Here is a 23,409-nt window from a genome sequence, read left to right as displayed (position 1 = left end):
TGAGAAAATTCTCTTTGCCTTCTTTGGTGTACTTTCATCAGTCTTTGTCCATTGTTTTGACTGCTATTTTGACTCTGGCGTGTAGTGATGGATCTACATTTCATCACAGTCACAAATTGGCACAAAAAGTCTTGCAGGTTGTGATTAAGCATTGCCAGACATTGTGTTGAAATATTTTACCAGATCTGCTTTTGGTTGACTGTGGCCAGCTGCGGCACTCACCTTGCATGTACCTTTGTAATAGCCAGTTTCCATGCAGAGATTATGCACTTGCTCAGTTGAGGTGCCTGCAGTCTCACAAATTTTTATTTGGTAGTTTTAATTACCGTATTTGTCGATGGTTTCCTTTGTGGTGACCTTAACTGTGCTCATTGTCATCACCCATTGCCTGTTTGCCATTTCCTGTCCAAACGCTCTTTTTTTTTTTACATTCTAATGTACGTTTTCCATCTGAGTTATTGGCCGTTTTAGTGAACGATGCACAGGCTGTCAACTGCATTTTATTTGTTATCTGTTGTAGCAATATGGCGGAGAACATTTAATCTTTAGTTAAGGACCTCTGTCATCTTTACAGCATATTTTGTGGACCTTTCTCAAAGAGGAAGTCCTTATTTTTAGCTCTTTCCTTCCGTTGATTAGACTTAATGTGTAGTCGCTTTTAACTCCTTTTCTGTTGTGGTGTTCTAAGGTTCTGACATGGGCACATATAACCTTAGTAGTTTTTGTGCCACAAAACAAAACAAAACTCATCTGGCCAGGCGAAGTGCTCTTAGTCTTCGTTCCTTGTCCGAACGATTTTAAAATCACTAATCCAAAAGTAAATGGTCTTCAGTGATGGTGCAGGGTTTGTGTGAACTTCACCCAATTCTGTTTTAATTTGTGCGGCAGTCCAACTCTTTAAATGAAAATGTTTAACAACAGTATCAAACTCTGTTTCATCCATTTTCAACCATAGTAGACCCACTGACCAGTTCAGATGGCTGTAGGAAATTAACAGTACACCATACATTATTGAAATTCCTTGTATGATCCTTGGAATAATAAAGCTTACCATCCATGAAGATGAAGATGCAACGAGAATGTTCCATTCTTCCATGAAAATTTACTAGTGTTATCAAACCACCCTTGTAAAGCATTCACTAAGTGTTTGCTACCCGTTTTCAGTAAGTTTCATTTTGATTCAGCATCATGCTAACATAATTTAAGTCTACAATCTGCCTCCATGTTTCTATCAGAAGTTTCTCGTATTTGTCACTCTTTGCACACCCTTGCTAAACAAAAATATTTTCTTACCTTTCTTAACATTCCTTGTAACACCTATAGCCATTAATGCTTTAACAGCCTGATGATCATGTTTGACTGGAAAGTCTACTAGGATGTCTAAGACTTAACCTCAAGAGTCAGTGCTCTACTTATCTGCTTGAAATAATTTTCATACATTACATTCAAAACAATTCCACATGAATCCTTGACTCTGGTACCAGTTTTAATCACACGACTCTTCCATTCTAAAGCTGGTGAATTGAAGTCTACCCCTATTACAATAGCATGGTCAGGAAACTGAGTAGTGGTATTCTCAGTCTTTTCTCCTTAGCACTCTGCAACTGTGGATCCTGAGGCATGTGGTCTATGAAAAAACCTTATTACCATAGTTGATCCAGCTTTGAGGTTATCTTCAACCCACCCAGAATCTGTTGTAACCTCTTGAGATATTGAATTTTTTGTGGCTTACAAATCGCCATGACCACTGGTGAACTATCAGTATTGTGGAGCAGTGAGATTGACAAATACGTTTATGTATGCATTCCACAATGTTGTAAGTCACCATAGGTAATTCGCACATCGGTCATTTGTGAAGCATTTTCTGTATGTGAAAATTGTTTGTCAGTGAAATTGTGTTGGTTCCATGTACCGTATTTCAAATAAATCACAGTTAGTAATTCATTCCATGACCAAGTATCTGTGTCTTGAGTTGTTCCACTCTTGTTGTTGTCTTGAGCCTGTATACTGGTTTGATGCAGCACACTGTGCTGTTCCACCCTGAACATGCCTCTGTCTCTGCATCACTGCAGTGACCTACATCTTTTTGAATCAGCAAACTGTATCAGGTTGAACAGGTCCCAAGAAAAAAAGGTCTGTTCATTTTATGCAAAATTTCTGACACTACTCTCCATCTTTTAGTTGTTGAATTGTAATATTTCTGTGGTAGTCCTCTTGCGAAATGTGGATTATGCTGCAATAACCCATGTGGTCGTTCATTGTCACATATGTTTTTCAAATGACAAAATTTTTGAATTGTACAGTTAACTGTTGATATATAATTTATTTATTTATCACTGAGTTGTTATTGTTTAACTCAAACTAGCTATCTTGGTCATCTAGATATTTATACAGGATACTTGAAGAAGTTGAAGACTACATAAAAAGAACCGACCTTCGTCAGTTTTTTTATTTTTGCTATTTCAGCACACTCTTGCAGCTATCCCCAAGATTCACTATTTGTTCTACTCAGACTTGACAGAAATGACTTGTCTTGAGTTATTGCAGCTCAGAAATGTGATGGTTCTTCAAAAACAGCCATTGTCAAAATAATTTCTGACAAAGACAGCCTTGTCGCGTGACGAGGGCTATTTTTACTATTTTTATGTGAAATTATGTGACAGTACAATTACAGTGCTCAGTGTTGCCTCGATAGTACTTGTTGGATCACTTCAGTCTGCACTTTGGCAAGTGGTGGTTCAGTGTCTGTGATTCTGTAATAAATTCCAAACACTGTGTCCTGTGGCCTAAAAAGCAGAAAAATCAAGAAAGAAAAGAAAATGAGCAAGAGGAGGAGGACCACCTTCTAATACCATGTCACCCTCACAACACCCCCACAACGACCCCATTAAGTTTTATTTACATTCCCTCCGCAAACATGCCTTCGCCCTAGCCAGATTACGCTCCCATATTTTATTTTCTCAGGCTTGTCTGACATTTGGCATTACCCCCAAAGGCCTCACACTTAAAAGTTCCCATCTCTGGCTGCAACCCTTCTTTCCATCAGTCCCTATACCAGTTCCAAACTGAACAATCCATTGCCCTCACCCACCTAATCCTTCACCTACACATCAACTCAGCCAATGAACACAACCGTCAACTCCTATCCTTAATAAAAGTCCTTAATCTTTCCTCTCCCACATCCACACCGGCTGTTCAGAGCATCCTCCTACAGGCCAACCGTAAATTAGAACAGCATGCCACCCTCCACCTCAAAAAACTATCCAATCTCCTGGTTTCCCACCTCCGGAAAGGCAACTCACTCACCCTTCACAAGCTTTCCAGCAAACCTCAACCTCCTCCATTGCACACCAACCCAGTCTCTCCCATCTACTCAATCTCCCACTTCCAGCTATACTCCCTCCAAAACCTCAAAATTCCAATCAACACAACCTGGAACCACAACACCCTAATTCAGTAGTTAACCTTTCCTCCAAACCTCTCTCCCAATCCGAAACCTCTGTCCTATCCAAAGGCCTCACCTTCAGCCCCACTCCCAGATTCAACCAAACAGCCCTCGTCAAAGATTTACTGTCCTACACTCGTACTCTCTGCTGGAAATATCACTTTGCCACGAAGAAAAATGATCCTAATCCTACTCCTAATGATCCAACTCCCCAAGACACCATCCAAATTGAACCCTGCCTGGAACAGTTCCGTCCTCCGTCGCAGCGGGACCCACCTCCTCTTCCTCAAAATCACCCTCTCCAAACCTTCCAGGAATTTCTGACTTCCAGCCTTGCATCTCAATCCTTCTTAAAAAGCCTTGATCCGACTCCCAACATCACCACTGCTGAAGCCCAGGCTATCCGTGATCTGAAGGCTGACCGATCCATCGTCATTCTTCCGGTGGACAAGGGTTCCACGACCGTGGTACTTGATCGTCGGGAGTATGTGGCTGAGGGACTGCGTCAGCTTTCAGACAACACCACATACAAAGTTTGCCAAGGTAACCCCATTCCCGATGTCCAGGCGGAGCTTCAAGGAATCCTCAGAACCCTAGGCCCCCTGCAAAACCTTTCACCTGACTCCATCAACCTCCTGACCCCACCGACACCCCGCACCCCTACCTTCTACCTTCTTCCTAAAATTCACAAACCCAATCATCCCGGCCGCCACATTGTAGCTGGTTACCAAGCCCCCACAGAACGTATCTCTGCCTAAGTAGATCAACACCTTCAACCCATTACGTGCAGTCTCCCATCCTTCATCAAAGACACCAACCACTTTCTCGAATGCCTGGAATCCTTACCCAATCTATTACCCCCGGAAACCATCCTTGTAACCATTGATGCCACTTCCTTATACACAAATATTCCGCACGTCCAGGGCCTCGCTGCGATGGAGCACTTCCTTTCATGCCGATCACCTGCCACCCTACCTAAAACCTCTTTCCTCATCACCTTAGCCAGCTTCATCCTGACCCACAACTTCTTCACTTTTGAAGGCCAGACATACCAACAATTAAAGAGAACAGCCATGGGTACCAGGATGGCCCCCTCGTACGCCAACCTATTCATGGGTCGCTTAGAGGAAGCCTTCTTGGTTACCCAGGCCTGCCAACCCAAAGTTTGGTACAGATTTATTGATGACATCTTCATGATCTGGACTCACAGTGAAGAAGAACTTCAGAATTTCCTCTCCAACCTCAACTCCTTTGGTTCCATAAGATTCACCTGGTCCTACTCCAAATCCCATGCCACTTTCCTTGACATTGACCTCCACCTGTCCAATGGCCAGCTTCACACGTCCGTCCACATCAAACCACCAACAAGCAACAGTACCTGCATTATGACAGCTGCCACCCATTCCACATCAAACGGTCCCTTCCCTACAGCCTAGGTCTTCGTGGCAAACGAATCTGCTCCAGTCCGGAATCCCTGAACCATTACACCAACAACCTGACAACAGCTTTCGCATCTCGCAACTACCCTCCCGACCTGGTACAGAAGCAAATAACCAGAGCCACTTCCTCATCCCCTCGAACCCAGAATCCCCCACAGAAGAACCCCAAAAGTGCCCCACTTGTGACAGGATACTTTCCGGGACTGGATCAGACTCTGAATGTGGTTCTCCAGCAGGGATACGACTTCCTCAAATCCTGCCCTGAAATGAGATCCATCCTTCATGAAATCCTCCCCACTCCACCAAGAGTGTCTTTCCGCCGTCCACCTAACCTTCGTAACCTGTTAGTTCATCCCTATGAAACCCCCAAACCACCTTCCCTACCCTCTGGCTCCTATCCTTGTAACCGCCCCCGGTGTAAAACCTGTCCCTTGCACCCTCCCACTACCACCTACTCCAGTCCTGTAACCCGGAAGGTGTACACGATCAAAGGCAGAGCCACATGTGAAAGCACCCACGTGATTTACCAACTGACCTGCCTACACTGTGATGCATTCTATGTGGGAATGACCAGCAACAAACTGTCCATTCGCATGAATGGACACAGGCAGACAGTGTTTGTTGGTAATGAGGATCACCCTGTGGCTAAACATGCCTTGGTGCACAGCCAGCACATCTTGGCACAGTGTTACACCGTCCGGGTTATCTGGATACTTCCCACCAACACCAACCTATCCGAACTTCGTAGATGGGAACTTGCTCTTCAATATATCCTCTCTTTCCGTTACCCACCAGGCCTCAATCTCCGCTAATTTCAAGTTGCCGCCACTCATACCTCACCTGTCATTCAACATCATCTTTGTCTCTTCACTTCCGCCTCGACTGACATCTCTGCCCAAACTCTTTGTCTTTAAATATGTCTGCTTGTGTCTGTATGTGTGTGGATGGATATGTGTGTGTGTGCGCGAGAGTGTATACCTGTCCTTTTTTCCCCCTAAGGTAAGTCTTTCTATTCCCGGGATTGGAATGACTCCTTACCCTTTCCCTTAAAACCCACATCCTTTCGTCTTTCCCTCTCCTTCCCCTCTTTCCTGTTGAGGCAACAGTTGCGAAAGCTTGAATTTTGTGTGTGTGTTTGTGTTTGTTTATGTGCCTATCGACCTGCCAGCGCTTTCGTTCGGTAATATATATATATTTTATAGAAAATTAGGCAACATCTGGAGAGAATTTTGATTTGAGAGGGAAATGCTGGTCAGAATAAGATTCATTATGACGTTTTTTTTTCTGTATATGCTTGTGCATAGCCTGAAAATGTTCAACAGAATAACTTACATCTTTTGCAAGGGAGGCAATTCTTTTTTGTCCAGTGATCAGTAATTCTCCTTAATATCACATAAGAAACAGTATAAGATTGTTGTTGCAAATCTCTTGATTGTAAAAAAGTAGTATATTGTAAGGTTTATAAGGTATACTTAATGGACCTGTGGAGTCGTTCCTTCATACTCCCAGCAGAATTTTGTGACAAAAGCAGCCTATGCCAGTGAGGACTGTAAAGTGGAGGGGAGTGGGGGGGGGGGGGAGAAGAAGAAGAAGAAGAAGAAGAAGAAGAAGAAGAAATGAGCTACACTGAAACGTAAGTCAGTACAGTGTAATAAAAATGATTTAGACATTCCCAAGAAGCGACATAAAAAACATAATTGTTAGCAAGACATTATACAACTATTTAAAACATTTTTTCACTCTCCTAAAAAAATGTTAATTTTTGACAAGGGTTGTTTTTGTTATGAAGTCATCAGTTGCCATAAGCTGCTTTGAGAACCTCCTATACTTCCCAATTATAAAATTTACCTCTTCTTCCCTTTCCTCATGCATGGAATTTTTTTGATAATTGACAATGAGTAGTCAGTTAATAATGACAGTTTCCGACAGTTCTTTTACAGGACACGACGATACAAATTCAGTTGAAATTACTTCAGAAGATGTTACCATAATACCAAGTAGTGGAGAGCATCAGCCAAGTTCAAAAATTACACTGAAAAATATTGTTGACTTTAATTGGGAGCTCCGGTTTTATGCTGGGCAACTGTTAGCTGTTCATATTGGAGGAAAATACGTTGCATATGGAATAAAAAGTAAGTAGTGTGTTGAGACTACTATTGATTGTCATTATTATGGTTTTGGATGTGATGGTGATGGTGATGGTGGTGGTGATGGTGATGGTGATGGTGGTGATGATGTTGATGATGATGATGATGATGATGATGATGATCTGCTTTTTTTTCAGCTGTTGGTAAGAACACTGGTTTTGTTAGAGTTGTTAACAGGGAAAATAATGGAAGAACTCTTCTGAAAGGCATGGCTGGAATGGTCCAAGATATAGCATTCGCACATATTCCATCACAGGTTGTGCTTGCTTGTGTAGATGAGTATGGAAACCTTCTTGTCCATCAAGTGGAAGAAAAGGGTGATAAAATAAGGTATGACCATTGTAACAGTATGTAACGTTGTTAGAGTGCACTCACTGTCTATAGCCAAGGAATTCATACACAGTAAAGTCAATGCTTGGCAAGCTTTGCTTTTTTCTGCCATTTATTCATTAGGATAAGCACATTGGTGGAGCCTTGTTTTCATGTTTCCTCCTCTTAATTGTGCTCAGTGCTGCTTGGGAAACACTCTCTGCTTACCCCATTGTAACATGTGCTCCTCCTCCTCCTCACTGTACAGAGTTGTAGTCACATCATTCAAAGGGTTACTGACAATCACTTTCCCCATGTACCATTCGCATATAAGTCAGAAAGGAGGGGGGCAGTTGCTAGGAGTACCCTCTGCCACACACTGTAAGGTGATTTTTTGAGTATAGGTGTATATGTAGATGAATATTCAGTAATCTACTATTGATTACTGATGGAAAACTTGACTTGCTAAATAGTGATCATCCATATAAATTTATTAATGTGCTTCTACATTGTTTGTATGTAGCTGTGTGGCTGGAAACATAACAACAGCTTTCACTAGGCTTTAAAAATTATAGCATACTGGATGACAGTCCAAAGCATCAAAGACTATTACATACCAAAAGTATTGTATCAACAACTTGTGATTAAGACTCCAATTACTACTACTCTGCCACCGCTTCTAAATGTTCTTTCAACAACTCCCATTCTCAACTCTGACTTATTTCACTCCACTGTTGCCAAGTTTCACGGTTCTATGTGTGGCAGAGGTGGCCAGTAACCTTACGTTTGAGTAAGGTAATACTGGGCCACTACGTAACTAATAAAACTGACTCAAAGAAAGTCACATTACTAAGAGACTAACAGTTATTATTAATGGAGATGGAAGAAACTTTCATTTTAAAACTAGCATCATTGAACATTTCATTACACAACAAGATAAACATCGAAGGAAAAATGGTGCACCACAGTGATCACAAAGGTTCACACCATCAAGATGGAAGGTGAACTCCTTGGGAGTTACAGTGCTTGCAGGACATTCAGCTAGGTATCCACTCATAAAGAATCATCTACATATACATTTATACTCCGCAAGCCACCCAACGGTGTGTGGTGGAGGGCACTTAACGTGCCACTGTCATTACCTCCCTTTCCTGTTCCAGTCGCGTGTGGTTCGTGGGAAGAACTGCCCGAAAGCCTCCGTGCGCGCTCGAATCTCTCTAATTTTACATTAGTGATCTCCTCGGGAGGTATAAGTAGGGAGAAGCAATATATTCGATACCTCATCTAGAAACGCACCCTCTCGAAACCTGGACAGCAAGCTACACTGCGATGCGGACCACCTCTCTTGCAGAGTCTGCCACTTGAGTTTGCTAAACATCTCCGTAACGCTATCACGCTTACCAAATAACCCTGTGATGAAACGCGCCACTCTTCTTTGGATCTTATCTATCTCCTCTGTCAACCCGACCTGGTACGGATCCCACACTGATGAGCAATACTCAACTATAGGTCGAACGAGTGTTTTGTAAGCCACCTCCCTTGTTGACAGACTATTTTCTAAGGACTCTCCCAATGAATCTCAACCTGGTACCCACCTTACCAACAATTTTATGTGATCATTCCACTTCAAATCGTTCCGCACGCATACTCCCAGATATTTTACGGAAGTAACTGCTACCAGTGTTTGTTCCGCTATCATATAATCATACAATAAAGGATCCTTCTTTCTATGTATTCGCAATACATTACATTTGTCTGTGTTAAGGGTCAGTTGCCACTCCCTGCACCAAGTGCCTATCTGCTGCAGATCTTTCTGCATTTCACTGCAATTTTCTAATGCTGCAACTTCTCTGTATACTACAGCATCATCCGCGAAAAGCTGCATCGAACTTAAGACACGATCCACTAGGTCATTTATATACATTGTGAAAAGCAAATGGTCCCATAACACTCCCCTGTGGCACGCCAGAGGTTACTTTAACTTCTGTAGACGTCTCTCCATTGAGAACAACATGCTGTGTTCTGTTTGCTAAAAACTCTTCAATCCAGCCACACAGCTGGTCTGATATTCCGTAGGCTCTTACTTTATCAGGCAACAGTGTGAAACTGTATCGAACGCCTTTTGGAAGTCAAGGAAAATAGCATTTACCTGGGAGCCTGTATCTAATATTTTCTGGGTCTCATGAACAAATAAAGCGAGTTGGGTCTCACACGATCGCTGTTTCTGGAATCCATGTTGATTCCTACAGAGTAGATTCTGGGTTTCCAGTAATGACATGCTACGTGAGCAAAAAACATGTTCTAAAATTCTACAACAGATCGATGTCAGAGATATAGGCCTATAGTTTTGCACATCTGCTCGACGATCCTTCTTGAAAACTGGAACTACCTGTGCTCTTTTCCAATCATTTGGAACCTTCCGTTCCTCTAGAGACTTACGGTACAAGGCCATCATAGTGATGGAATGTGATGGCATCGAACCGAATGTGAAACAGTTTGTCATGGAGCTTATTGTGAAACTGGCTACCCTTTAAGGTGTAGTTTCAAATAGTGTGATAATGTTTTATAGGCTTGGAAAAACCTCAAGTCAGAGACTTGAATTTATCAAGTGGTTGCAGATAGTTTGAACTGCAATGCTACACTCTTCTGGAGGGATATTTTGCTCTAAAGGATTAAGATTTTTACATGCGGACCTGGAATAAAGCAAAAGCATTTTATTTTAACCCGTTATTGGCCAGAAGCAGTTCTCATTCCTCAGTTGTCGTTGTATGCCCATTTTTCCACTCTTGCATGCTGTGAAGTTACTATTTTGTACTGTTCTTGCAAGATCACATACCAGAGAATAAATCGTAGGGAACAGAGCAACTCCAACTTTTTGCAGCACGATAAATAACTTTCCAGCCAATTTACCATCCAGATTAACCGACTGGTAGGAGTTGAAAACAGACTACTTACTGAACAATGAAATAAGTTTGTTTAATGTAAACTACAACTTTTTGAGCTGATTCAGTAGTACACTGTGCATATCAAGTTGATGCTTTGTTTGAAATTTCATTAGCTTAAATCTTCCAGTTCTTTAGCACTGTTTGAAGTGCATCGCTGCAACTGAAATTGCTGTAATCTATGTCACACACAGTTTGATGATAACGTAGTAGGTCGCTATCATGCACATCCTGTAAATTCTATCGAGCATCCTTGAAATGTACAAACACCATTTTTTGTAACAAGTGCACCTTGTTCTCCCTTGAATATCTGTAGTTTTTCTTATGCACTATGTGGTCATATTGCTGCAGACTTACATGAAATGTGTTCATATAATATTATTATTATTATTATTATTATTATTATTAAATTTTTTTTATGAAAGTATGTTCCGTACCCGTTCCTAGGACAATGATTGTCCTTTAATACGTTTCACTTGAGATGGGTTTTGTGACTCCCTATTTAACAAGGATCGTGAACTGCATGGCTGAAGCACGTTTCAATATCACTTTCACTATTAAGCATGTATCATCGTAATTGTACTTCTCGTGTATATTGTCTGCATAGTGGAACGATATGACACCATGCATTCCACTTTCTCATCATGCAGAAACACTTATATTTCACCTGCCACTTCTTTCACTCTCTGCAAAATTCCTAGAATTCCTGTCTGACAACATGTCAACTTGGGCAACTGTTGTTGTAGATATAATGCAATGTTTGCTTTGTTTATCATTGCCTTTGCTCTGCTTTGTATCAACACCACTGTCTGTGTAGCGCTATTGGGAGTTTATCATCGACTAAGCACTCAAACTAAGCTGCATAGCCTCGTCCTGTACTCACCACTGGATACCTCCAGTCCTTGCCCCCTGTTGCCGTTAGAAGCCAGTATTGTGGTTAATGGTAGGCAATACGTGGAGCGTCAAATGCTGTAAACATCATTGGCCTTTTGTGACCTCACACCCAAGGGGTTCCTTGTTAGATTCAATAAACACGAGTGTTAAGTACAATGATTCGCCTGATAAGTGGTCCCAAAAATTGAGATCTATTGGTTCAATCTGTTTTAGTGGATATTTTTTGTCTGCTCAGACCAGTACCTGCTGGGGTTCTCCAGAGAAATAAATTTAAGTTTTTAATGTATGCAGGTGATACAGCGCTCTGTAAAAAGTGAAGTAGAGATTAGACAGTTATTTTTGGAGGTTGTAGAAGCGGCATCTAAATGTGGTCTAAAATTAAACAATCAGAAAATGAAATATATTATAGTTAAAATAATGTAGAGATGGATAAGACAAATAGTCACATCTGATAATCACAAACATTGCTTCGAACATATGGAAGAGTTCAAATTTCTGGGTGCAATGATTGATGAGCAAAATAAAGACAATTAGTAGTGGAAAATCAGACTGGAAAATGCTAACACAGAGTATATATGCCCCGAGACAACAGGGAAATCTGGAAAAACATTTTTTTTCATCTTGGAGAAATCCGGGGAAAACCCAGGAATTTTTTAGAATTCTGGGAGTTTTTCATTTTTTTTAGTTTTCAGTTAAATTTTTGTGATTTTTGACTAGTAAGAATTGATACTCTAACAAAGAGTTTTACTTTAGCCCACTACTGCAGAGTAATATGGCGGCAGCAAAATGTAAACAAGAGAATAACACCCAAGTAAAACTTTAGTTGCAAAGAAAATGCACCGTGTACACACACACACACACACACACACACACACACACACACACACACACACACACACTGTGTACACAGTACACACACAAGCGCCTGCCTCCTCCAAAATGTGTCAATACTTCTTAACAATAAACTGTTTTTGAGCGTTTTTCTCATGGACACTGTTTCAATGAATGTGATGTCACAACTGTTTACATTTTTAACAGGTTGTGAGAAAATGGTTTGAATGGTGGCTTGAGAAGTGTTACTTTCAAAGTAAATTTTCTTTTACACAAGGTGAATTATGTTACGTGTGAGAATGTGTAATGAATTTCTTAAATCAGAGCATTAGACTCTCGTTCTAAACTTAACACGGAGGACCAGCCACGTATAAAAATTTTGGGCCCATAAGGCCAGCCAGCCATTTATGCCATTATTTAAAATTGTACAGGCACATTTGTCTTTGATATATCTTAAGAGTAACACACACTGAAAAAACTTCAAGTTTCAAGGTTAGTTTTTCATATTAAAAAAAAGTGTGACGTGAGTTCGTGAGCAATTTCACACGTAATTGGCTTTTCTATGGAAAAGTCGATGTGCTCGATGGAACATGTATTTAACCAGGTTGCTCACAAAATGTTGGTTGCACATCAGTGAAATTTATAATTGTATTTGTGAGAAATGTTCTCCTGCTGCAATTTAAGATCTTCTTGTAGCTATGCTGTATGTATATTAATTGAAATCATTAACTTTTCCTATTTGTGTATTTGCACTACTTAACAATGATGTTGCTATTGGCTGACGACTACATCACATGTCCTATGCTTGGAATATCTGCTGTCATTGGTGGGTGAGATCATGCCATATGAGCTATGATTGGCTGACAAAAGTGCATTGCAATCTTGATTTCAGTACTTTGGAAGCTATCATTCTGTAGTTGGTGGAATTCCTGTTAATACTTTCATAATATGAAAATATGTAGTGTAAATGTTGCTGTGCATCAAAGATCTTTCCAAAATGTGTTGGTTTTTGCTGCATTTTGTTTCCTAAAGTGCTGGGAAGTTCTGTGTTGACATATAAAACTTCATCATTCAAATGATTGATAAGTTTTACAGCCCCAAGGGATAGTATATTGTCACTTAACATTGAAAAAAAAAAAAAATGTGTTTTTACCTGGGGAAGTGTCTTTTTAACTGGGAAATCTGGAATTTTTTTCCTTGTCTTTGTATACACCCTATAATAGAGCCTTACTACTCCATGCAAAAACATGTAGGGTCTAAACTACATGCAAGGAACAATAAAATGAAGCTGTATAACATAATTGTCAGAGCAGTCGTTACTTGTGGAGCAGAAACACGGAGTTTAATTAAAATGGAAACACATACATTAAAAGTACTTGAAAACAAACATTATAGGGAAGTCTTCTATCCTTACTCTGATAATGAATTGCAAAACTGGAGGAGAAGAGACAACACAAAACCCAGATGCTACCTCAACAATAATGAGCATAATAAATTCCAGAGATTTCAATTGTCAGACCATTTGATGAGGATGGAAAAGGATCAAATGGTGGCAGGAATATTCTTGGAGAAGTCGTTTGGCGAGCTATTTTTTTTATGTAAACAAAGTTTACTTTTTGTTTAAAGGAACATATGTCAGGTTTCTTTATTTGGCATTATTTTGACCACACTTGTAAACATGACTGCATGATTTGACCATTTGCTCTCGTGACTACATTAAGTATTGATAAAGTTTTAATACTGAGACCTTGATTGTGGAAGTCTGCATTTTGGTAGCTCACGAAAATTTCCACATCCAAAATCATTTTGGCCTTCCGGAAATGCCTGTCACAAGATGTTTTTTTATGTGAGGAAAAATGAAGAAGTTAGTGTCATTTCAGGAGAATTGGGGCTGTGGCTGTGTATCTGCCAAAGGCAACGTCAGGAAAATGCACTCAGATGGAATATGCTTCTAAAGTTTATTAAACTTAGCAATCAGCTCCAACAAGAGGAAATGTGAAACACACAGATTTCAGCAAGATTAAGTCTTGAATATTTATCGAACATAAAAAAATATTCTGACCTTGTCTGTTTTCAGACTTAAATATTTAACAAACAACTGACTTCAACAAGTTAAATGTGTTGTCTTGCCAAAAGAACATAAGGCTGAAGGCTGTTAACTAGCTTCATGTAAGTTTGTGGTGAAACACTTATGAAACCAAAAGACTTCTTGTATAATTGAAGAAAATAATGGTATTGCGGCAGAGACTGTCACAATATCGTGTATCATTGGGACTTTGCTTTCAAGGAATTTGAGTAAGAATATCGCACTGCCAAAGTCAGTAAGAAATGTACATATAGTTAAGATCCCATCTAAGTCCGACATGATGTCAGTATTTAACAAGAAAAAATATAACGGAGCCCGAAGGCCAGTTATAGTATTGGTGTCAATCTTATGCCAGGAAGGCCTCGTCAAAGGTTCCGTGTTGCGGAGACTGGAACAGAAAGTGGTGATGGCTTAGTGCTGGCTCAGAATGAGTTTCATGATGAATAAAATGAGTGCATTTGGTGCCTGGCCCAGAAATCTCACTTAGAGTGAACTGGCCTCCCAGGGCTCATGCACTGTCCTAAGTACACCCCTAGGCATCAGGATACAGTTGATTGTGTTTCCTGTCACATTGCAAGGATAGGAAAAAGGTCTGAGGGGCTTGTGATCTTGCTGGCACTTAGGTCGCTCTCTGATCTCTGTTGGCACGTAGGTCGCTCTCTGATCTCTGTTGGCACTTAGGTTGCTGTCTGGTGACTGTGGGTGGCATGGTAACCTTCAACTGTAGCCTGCTGGGAAGCCAGTTGCCCATGTAACTTGGTTGTAATGTGTGTTGCTGGCCTCAGGCATAAGCCCATGATACTGCATATATCTCTCCCCCTCCCTCCCCCCCCCCACCCCTTACACACACACACACACACACACACACACACACACACACACACACACACACACACACACCCCTACCTACTTTCCTGATGGGGAGGAGAGATGGTGGCACTGCTTGACGACCCAGCGTGTGGTCACCCATTGGTAGCTGAAACCCCTCTTAAGTTCCATGCAGGCACAAGCAAAAAGTATCAAAACTTCTGACAGCCCAAAGGGCGATTGGAATGATAGAAAGATTGGCAAGGAGGCTTGGGTCACGAAAGGTGATATGAGTGAACTGGAGTACAGACAAGTGTTGCCACAGATGATGTGGAGGCAGGACTTTGCTCCAGAGTCCGGGGTTGCCCTGAAGCCCAAAGGGGTGTTGCTTGAAGGTGATGTGGGAGAACAAACCTGAGCTACATTACTAAAGGTAGGAAGGTATGCAAAATATACTGCAAGTTTGAGCTGGACATACAGTAAGGTGCAAAAATCCATGCTGAGGTTGAGATGAAGAAGAATTGGGGAGTGTGAGCACCAGCAAAGGCCAACACAAAAGTGTGATTTTATGCTTCACTGGAAGATTTGGATAGGTGTGAGCATCAGCAAAGACCATCAGAGAAGCCTGATGGTGTGCTTCACTGGTAACTGCAGAGACTACCAAGTGTTGCTCCAATCTTGAGATGAAGACAGGTCATGTTTCCCATGTCACATCGAAGCCGTGAAATGCCAGCAGCTGGATCATCTCTGCTCATTTCCACCTCTGTAGCCAATGCTCCTGGTGGCGCTGTAGCTGGTGAAGAACCCGTGATAAGACAGCGTCCGCATGGGGCACCAAGTGTAGAAGGGTCTGCCGATCATGCCGCAATTGTGAAGGTCATGTAAGAGTTGCTGCAGTTCATCCTGTTTCAGTGATTCCATAGGGCAACAATAAAGTTTGCTCATTAGGGCAGGCATTGTGTGGCAACAGGGCACCAGAGGTCCAAGGTTCAAAGACTCACTACTCATACCGGAACTGCTAACCAGAGTCCTGTGAAAAATGAGGGCAAATCTTCGAGTTCCTAGCACACACGTGAAAATGGACTCGAAGAACACACACATTGTCACCAGTTAATCTATCCATTAAAAGTGGCACAAGGAAAGTGCACCGAGGTAGAATATGCTTGAAAAGTGTATTATACTTACTCTGCTCCAACAAGAGGAAATGTTAAACACGCAGACTTCAATAAGATGAAGTCCTAATATTTATCACACACACAAAAACATTCTGACTTTAACTGTTTTAAAGCTGAATATGTAATGAACAGGTGATTTCAACAAGTTAATACTGTTACCTTGACAAAAACGCACATGACTGAAGGCTGGTAACTACATAATGCCATGTAAGTTTGTGGTGAAACCCTTACGAAACCAAAAGAAATTCTTGTATAGTTAAAAATACAGTAATTTTATTGCAACCAAGACTGTCACACTGTCATGGATTGTAGGAACTTAATGTGCAAGGATTTTGAGTAAGACTGTCTCACTGCCAAACTCAGTAAGAAATATACATTTTGTTAAAGACCCGTGAGGAAGAGCTGCAGTCAGTGTTCAGAAGGTATGGCAAAAGTGTAAGTCCAACATGATGTAGTAGTTAGCAAGAGAAAATATTACAGAGCCTGATGTCCAATCACAGGGGTGGTGTCCACGTCCTCTGCCGGGAAAGCCTCGTCAGAGATACTGAGTTGTGGAAACTGGCACTGAAAGCAGTGGTGGCATAATGCTGGCTCAGAGTTAGTTCCTGATAGATGAAATGAGAGTGCATTTTGTGCCTTCCCAAGGAATCTCTCTTAGAGGGAACTGGCCTCCGAATACAGCCCGCAGTGCCAAGGTTCTGTTCGTCTTGCTTCCTGTCATGTGCCAGGCGTAAGAAAGAGGTCCATGGAGCCAACAGCCTCTGCCTATCTGGTGACCAAGTGTAGTGCGGTAACCCTCAAGTGTCGTCTACTAGGAAGCTGACTACTTGTGTAAAGGATATAATGTTTGTTGCTGGCATAGTGGGCAAAACCTCAGTATACAGCAGAGGCCAAATTTGATGGCCCAAAGCAGCAACATGTTTGACTGTCCCGTGGATAATGAGCTGGGCCTTTGCTGTGGAACAGAAACACCCTCTTGGACAGCTTCCTGTGACACTTCATCTTGACAGCTCCAGTAACCTTGTGTAATGGTACTTGAATTACATAACCATTATGGTACCTCACGTGAACCTCTAGATACCAGTAATATTCTACTGTATTTCTGTTAACTACTTAACATATTTCTGAGATAACATTCAGATTTGATTTCACTTTTGATAGATCGATATGTTTATATTGCCATGATATTATTCTTATGTGTATTCTTTCTTTTGTCACTATGATCTTTGACGTACTTGTAACTCTGATTTTTGGGCGCGTAAGCGATAGTTAGTTAGTTGTTGAGTTGTTAGAGAGTCGGACCTTGAAAAGGTCAAGTGTTGGACGTTATATGTGAACTTTAACAGTGACCGTGAGAGAGATGTTTTCAAGTATGTTTTGTATTGTGAAGTGATGTTTGTGTGTTACGTGATGTTGCAATAAAAGCAATTAAAAGGAAGTGTAACTTAATTTCGGAGTGCTGATTATTTTTATACATCACCATTGTCCAGCAAAAGTGTAATCTTCAAGAATGGTTTGTGAAGCGCATCTACAGAACTTTTGAATATAGCAGGATAAAATCTAGGCCTCTTTGCATCCGAGCTTGGAATCATAACCACCAAGATTTTCAACGATTGAGCCATGATTTTACGACTAGGCCTGCGTGGAAAGCACAAAAAGATGAGTGCCTAGTTTTTTCATTATTACATGAAATGACTATTAACTGTGCTCTAATGACACCTGCCACATAATATGACTGTTGTTGCCCGATAATGCAGTATTTAGCAGCATGAGCAACACCACAATCATTATAAAATGCTGACCTTTGTTGTGGTAGGTTTGTTAGACTTGTCAGGAGATTTTGGTAGTACGCCGCTGCGACGGTTTGCACTTCTGAGCGAAATTTATTAACACCACAGCATGCCAGCTTCAAAAAGCTCATCATCTCCTTGCCCGATTATGGTAGTGTTTGTGCTTTTTTTGCAGTGGATATGAATCAGTGTTTCCACAGCTTTACTCCTTTATGTCATGGTCATAATTATACATAAAGTGCTTGTTGGTGGTGATTAGGTGGTCTAAGAAGTCGTGTGGATTAGCCTGAAACAGCTGTAACATTTCTGTTGCTATTTTGGTTTGGTGGGTTTTTCGAATAGGTTTGAGCAGTTGTGGAACCCAAAGGCCAGTGAACTTCGTGATGTTCAAAATGTCAGGCACTTTGTTGTAAACTAATCCACGACTGATTTCAGCGCCTTCCACTATTGCCTCAGTTGTGGTACATTACTCTTAGGTTGCTGGAGACTCCATTTCTCTTGCAGTTTCCTTATTTTTCAGAGGGATTGCTTGTCACTTTGTTCTTTGTCACTGTTTGATCACACTGGAAGTATCATGTGGAGGTGCAATGTTGCTGTAACTTTCACCAGCCGAGCATGGATTGTTGCATTGTTGTTCCCCTTTAAGAGCCGAAAACAAATTACTACGCAATAATCCAATTTATTAATGGCGTACACCAGTTTGGTTTGGTTCATCGAGCAGAGTGCTGCAGTATTTTGGTGAGGGATTTCTGTGTATAGTAGGGTTGCAGATATTTATCTACAAAAAAAATGTAAACTCAATTATGGAACTTCAGTATCAGTTCAAAAGGTGAGAATTAGTAGTTTAACTACCCTCTTGTAAAACCCGATTTCTTTAAGATGGAGAAAAACTGCAAATAAAGTAGAACCATTGATTCAGTTTGAGAGGTCAACATAAAACAGTTACTAATTTAAGCTTACCACTAGTGGCTTCAAGAAGTGAAATTCCAATGTTGTCAGTACACATTAAACCACAAACAATGCTGTTGGGACAAATCTGCACCTGTACATCATAATAGACATGAAAGTCGCCACATCAGTTGTAAGGCTTTTATTTTTTAAAATTTCATGACTGTTTTTGAGCTAACAAATGCCTATCACCAGTTACAATTCCTGAAAATAAACAAGAGAAGTGTGCTAAAAATATTTTTAAATATATTCTTGTAGGCATAAAATAATGAAAACTAATGAGGACTATCATATAGAAAAAATGTAACAGGGGTTGCACTAGATACAGTACAAAGTGAGAGAGGAATAAGTCGCAATACTGTGGCGACAACTAATGGTAAAACAAAAAGATGAAGCGGCATGTTGTAAGATAAGAACCAGAACAGTTATGTCCTGTGCTGGGACCCCAAGTACCATGAGAATGGGTTGAGCCTTGGTGATCACTACAAGCGAGCTCAGAGCATGGCATGATGCACACACGTAGAGAGCTAAGTTGGTAAACGTTGGTGTGATGATGCTATGGCCATGTGTTAGGATGACTGGAAACAAGTGACATGCGACCTACTAGCACAACTGTTCACATTTAAATTATTGTCAGATAAAGAATTGGAGAGAAAATATTATAAAGTAATGCAAATTGCAAGGCACGTTGGAAAGTGTAATAATACAAATTTAATGGTTTAATGAACACATTAAAATTAGGAAACAAAACATACAGGTGATAAAAACCACTAATTAAAAAAGCTAGTATCTTAAACAGACCTGTGCAGATTAAAAACTATATGACCAATGAAGTTTTTGCAATAAGTGATAGGCATATGCCATTTGGTGACAGACTTCATGGTTCAGTTCGTTTTTATTCTGCACAGGTCTCTAATACTACTACCTTTTTTAATTGGTGGTTTTTATCACTATCCGTTTTCTTTCCTCGTTTTAATGTGTTCATTGGTGCATTAAATTTGTCTCATTATACTTTTCTACATGCCTTTCGCATCATTTACATTATTTTATATTATTTTCTCTCCATTTCTGGATTTAATATTGTCGATTTAAATGTGAACAGTCGGGCTAGATGTTCTCATGTCATTCACTTCCACGCATTCTAACAGGTGGCCGTAGTATCGTCACACTAAAGTTTACCAATTTAGCTCCCTCTTTTGTGTGCGCAACTCTGTGCTCTGCTGTGGCTTGTGCTGGCTGTCTCCAAGAGTGTTCTTGTTCTTATCGTATATCATGCCCATTCACCTGGATGGTTTCTTGGTTTTATTATTGTCGCTATGCTATTGTGACTTATTCCTTTCTCATTTTCATTGTATCTAGCATGATTGCTGTTAGAATTTTATATGTGATAGAGCTCATTAGTTTTCATTATTCTGTGCATAGAAGTTTATGGAAAAAGTTATTGTTAGTACACTTCTCTTTCTTCTTCCTACTACTAATGAAAGATTAGACAACAACCACACAAGATTTGTCTTACAATATGGTGTCAACAATAGATCGTGAAATCGGTACTGGCAAAATCTGATTGTTGTTAATGTAGGGACATAAACCGTAGGCTACTTCCAGTGATTTAAAAAATATTACATAAAACTAATGAGAAGATGTAGTATGAAAATGTTAAGAGTCATGGACTCGTGACATTTTAGTACCAACTAAATATTTTGGCAACAATTCTCTTGGCTTTAAAGGCAGAAACTCATGACGCTCTTAACACAGATAAATGCGTCTGCAGATGGAGAATTTAAAAATACTGAAATTTGAATTTGTGAAATATTGGACTCGTGACATTTTCATAACTTATTCAGTTCTTGTTACATATTCATATGGAGTGATAGTGACAGCTGATACAGGCACAGGATTCAGATTGGGACAAATGCCAAGATGGTTTCTTGGTAAGGGCATAGCCAACTTCTTTCCCAGATTTCCTCAATGTAAGCTTGTGCATCAATTCTAAAGACATTGTCTTTGACAGTCTTTCCTCTTTCCTTCATTGATGATGTGTGTCTGCAACAGTCCATTCTAGTAAATGATTTTGTGAAGATGAATGAATTATCCACCATAAGGACTGCTGATGAGCAATCAAGGGATGCACTAGATATATGCATTGCAGCCTATAAGTTACGACAAAAGATTTTTCTGGGTGTCAGTGCACTTTGTTCTCAAGAATGGAAATTGACTGCCAGTAAAGTTCTTGAAGTGCCTTGTTGATAGTATGCTTAACTCTACCAAATGTATGGCAGCTATGGTTAACACAATTGTCTGTTACCCGTTTCGATGAAAATGTTTTCCAGTTTTGTTACTTTTATTATTATCGTGATTATTATTTCAAATATTTATCTCAAGCTTCGGAATTATTTTTGGATACTACTGTATGTCGAATATCTTATGGTCAGCCTTTGTGTGGTTTACAGTTCCATATATTCACGCAACTCCTGAAGCTGTTCATCATAGATGATATAAAAAAATATTTTCTGATTACAATGACGAGGCTGTGCATAGTCTATTCCCTATGAAGTCCAGTAATTTGAAAAGTATATTAATTGTCTTTGTTTGAAGGATACTGAACTAGTATATTTAACTAATGCCTGTTTTCATGAAACATTAAATATATGCGTTAAAGTGCACAACTGTTCATTTCCTTGCAGATAAAATGAAATGTTATGAATAAGTACATAATATTGCGGCTGCAATACTGCAGACAGAATCTAAAACTAGGTGTTATGTTCAGTAGGGATCTTCTTCATCCACACCATGTTTAATTATTTGTTCAGATATATATATGATGTGCAATAGTGATGCCTTTTTTTCCTTCCTGGACAGCTGCACATTAGTACTCCATGTAGAGAATGGAAATGACTCTGTACCAGCAACCAACCACAGAGTTGTATGGTGCCCTTATGTACCTGAAGAAGACTCTGATAGTTCTGAGACATCCTATGATGATGTTGCAAAATTATTGGTGCTTACCCATGACTCAAAGGTTGGTATTTTGTGTGTGTGTGTGTGTGTGTGTGTGTGTGTGTGTGTAAATTAAAGGACTGTTGCTACTATTATTGCTTTTCAGACATATTTACAACCCAGTTCTTCTGTCTGGATTAATATAAACTGTTTTTGTTGCATTTGTCTCATGTTGCAGCTATTTAATTTACTTTGATATTGTGGACTACACCCATTTGGTTCATTACTAGGGTCTAGATTTTCATGCAAATGCATATTTTTTTCTATCATTTGAAAAATATTCTCTTCGGATAATATGTTTGATTTACTTCTTTTCTTATGTTTTAGGCATGGTTTTATGGTGCTTATAAATGCGTATTTTGCCTGTTTTCAGAATTAGCTTGGTATTTTCGAAAATGTTTAATTGTGCTGCATTTTTTAAATTAAAATACGTATTCTTTTTTAAAAAAATGGACATTTTAAATTGTATGTTAACTTGTTCAGTTGTTGTCAAAGTTTATTTTTATGTATTTATTTCTGATTTTCCTTTCTTCCTGATTCGCGGCTAGGAGTTACCCTTCGCACTTGCTCATGTAGTACGTGGCATTGGTTTGGGAACTGCTCTGGTCTTGCTGCCGAGTTGCACTAACATGGCTACTAAAGGATTAGTCGAACTGTGTCTTTTGGAGCTACTTACAATGTAACACCAAGCAACAGTTCTACTTATTTAATTTGTATATGGTTTTTAAAAAAATGATTCATTTCATAATATTCACACATTTAAATTAAAAAAACACTAAAGTGACGAATGACTCGTTACCTGCCTTCAGTTGACTCCAGGTTCTGTGTACAGAAAATCAGTTCATGTTTGTAGGGAGTGGTGACTACTGGTAGTGGCTTGGTGGTGTGTTTTAAGTACTTCACTACTAAGTATGATGCCAAAAGTGAAAATAAGTAATCAGTCTAGATTCCAACTGTATGAGCGAGAGTTTGAAGGTAGCAACAGATGGCAGAATACTTCATTGTAGAGAGAGAGAGAGAGAGAGAGAGAGAGAGAGAGAGAGGGGGGGGGGGTAGTGAAAAATGGACATAAATCCATGAAAACTGCTCCCGTTCAGATGTTGTTAAGTGAATGTTCTAACACTGCTTTTCCACAATTTTCTTTTGATTTGTGTGAAGCCTTTTTGTTGGCAGATATCCTGCTGTGGAAATTAACTGATCCTGTTATGGGAAATGTGTTTGAGAACTATACAGTGTGTAAAATGACAAACCACCAAATGTAAAAATTTTGTACAGCAATGTTGTGACCCAACCATAAAAAAATGAGGGTTCAGATTCAAAGTAATTTTATATTGGTGTCAATTGACAAGAGACAAGACTGTGGGGGATATTTATTTGAAATATTGTAATTGGGTCTCTCACAAGGGAACCTCCCCATCGCACCCCCCTCGATTTAGTTATAATTGGCACAGTGGATAGGCCTTGAAAAACTGGACACAGATCAATCGAGAAAACAGGAAGAAGTTGTGTGGAACTATGAAAAAATAAGCGAAATATACAAACTGAGTAGTCCATGCGCAACATATGCAACACCTAGGAAGGTTCGAGATCAGGAGTGCC

General features: G+C 40.0%; 1 protein-coding gene across 1 annotated transcript in view; it reads left to right on the top strand.

Moving 5' to 3' along the window:
- Positions 1-23,409, top strand: part of LOC126237014 (enhancer of mRNA-decapping protein 4) — a 137,131-nt gene that overhangs the window by 19,701 nt on the left and 94,021 nt on the right. The window contains exons 3-5 of the mRNA XM_049946744.1: positions 6,814-7,016; positions 7,169-7,361; positions 21,673-21,832. Of these exons, the coding sequence (XP_049802701.1) occupies positions 6,814-7,016; positions 7,169-7,361; positions 21,673-21,832 (556 nt within the window). The remainder of the gene's footprint in view (positions 1-6,813; positions 7,017-7,168; positions 7,362-21,672; positions 21,833-23,409) is intronic.

Source organism: Schistocerca nitens, chromosome 2 (assembly GCF_023898315.1).
Source record: "Schistocerca nitens isolate TAMUIC-IGC-003100 chromosome 2, iqSchNite1.1, whole genome shotgun sequence".
In the NCBI taxonomy this organism is placed as follows: Eukaryota; Metazoa; Arthropoda; class Insecta; order Orthoptera; family Acrididae; genus Schistocerca; species Schistocerca nitens.
The sequence above is the reverse complement of the archived record's forward strand: the minus strand, read 5'-3'. Positions and strand labels throughout refer to the sequence as shown.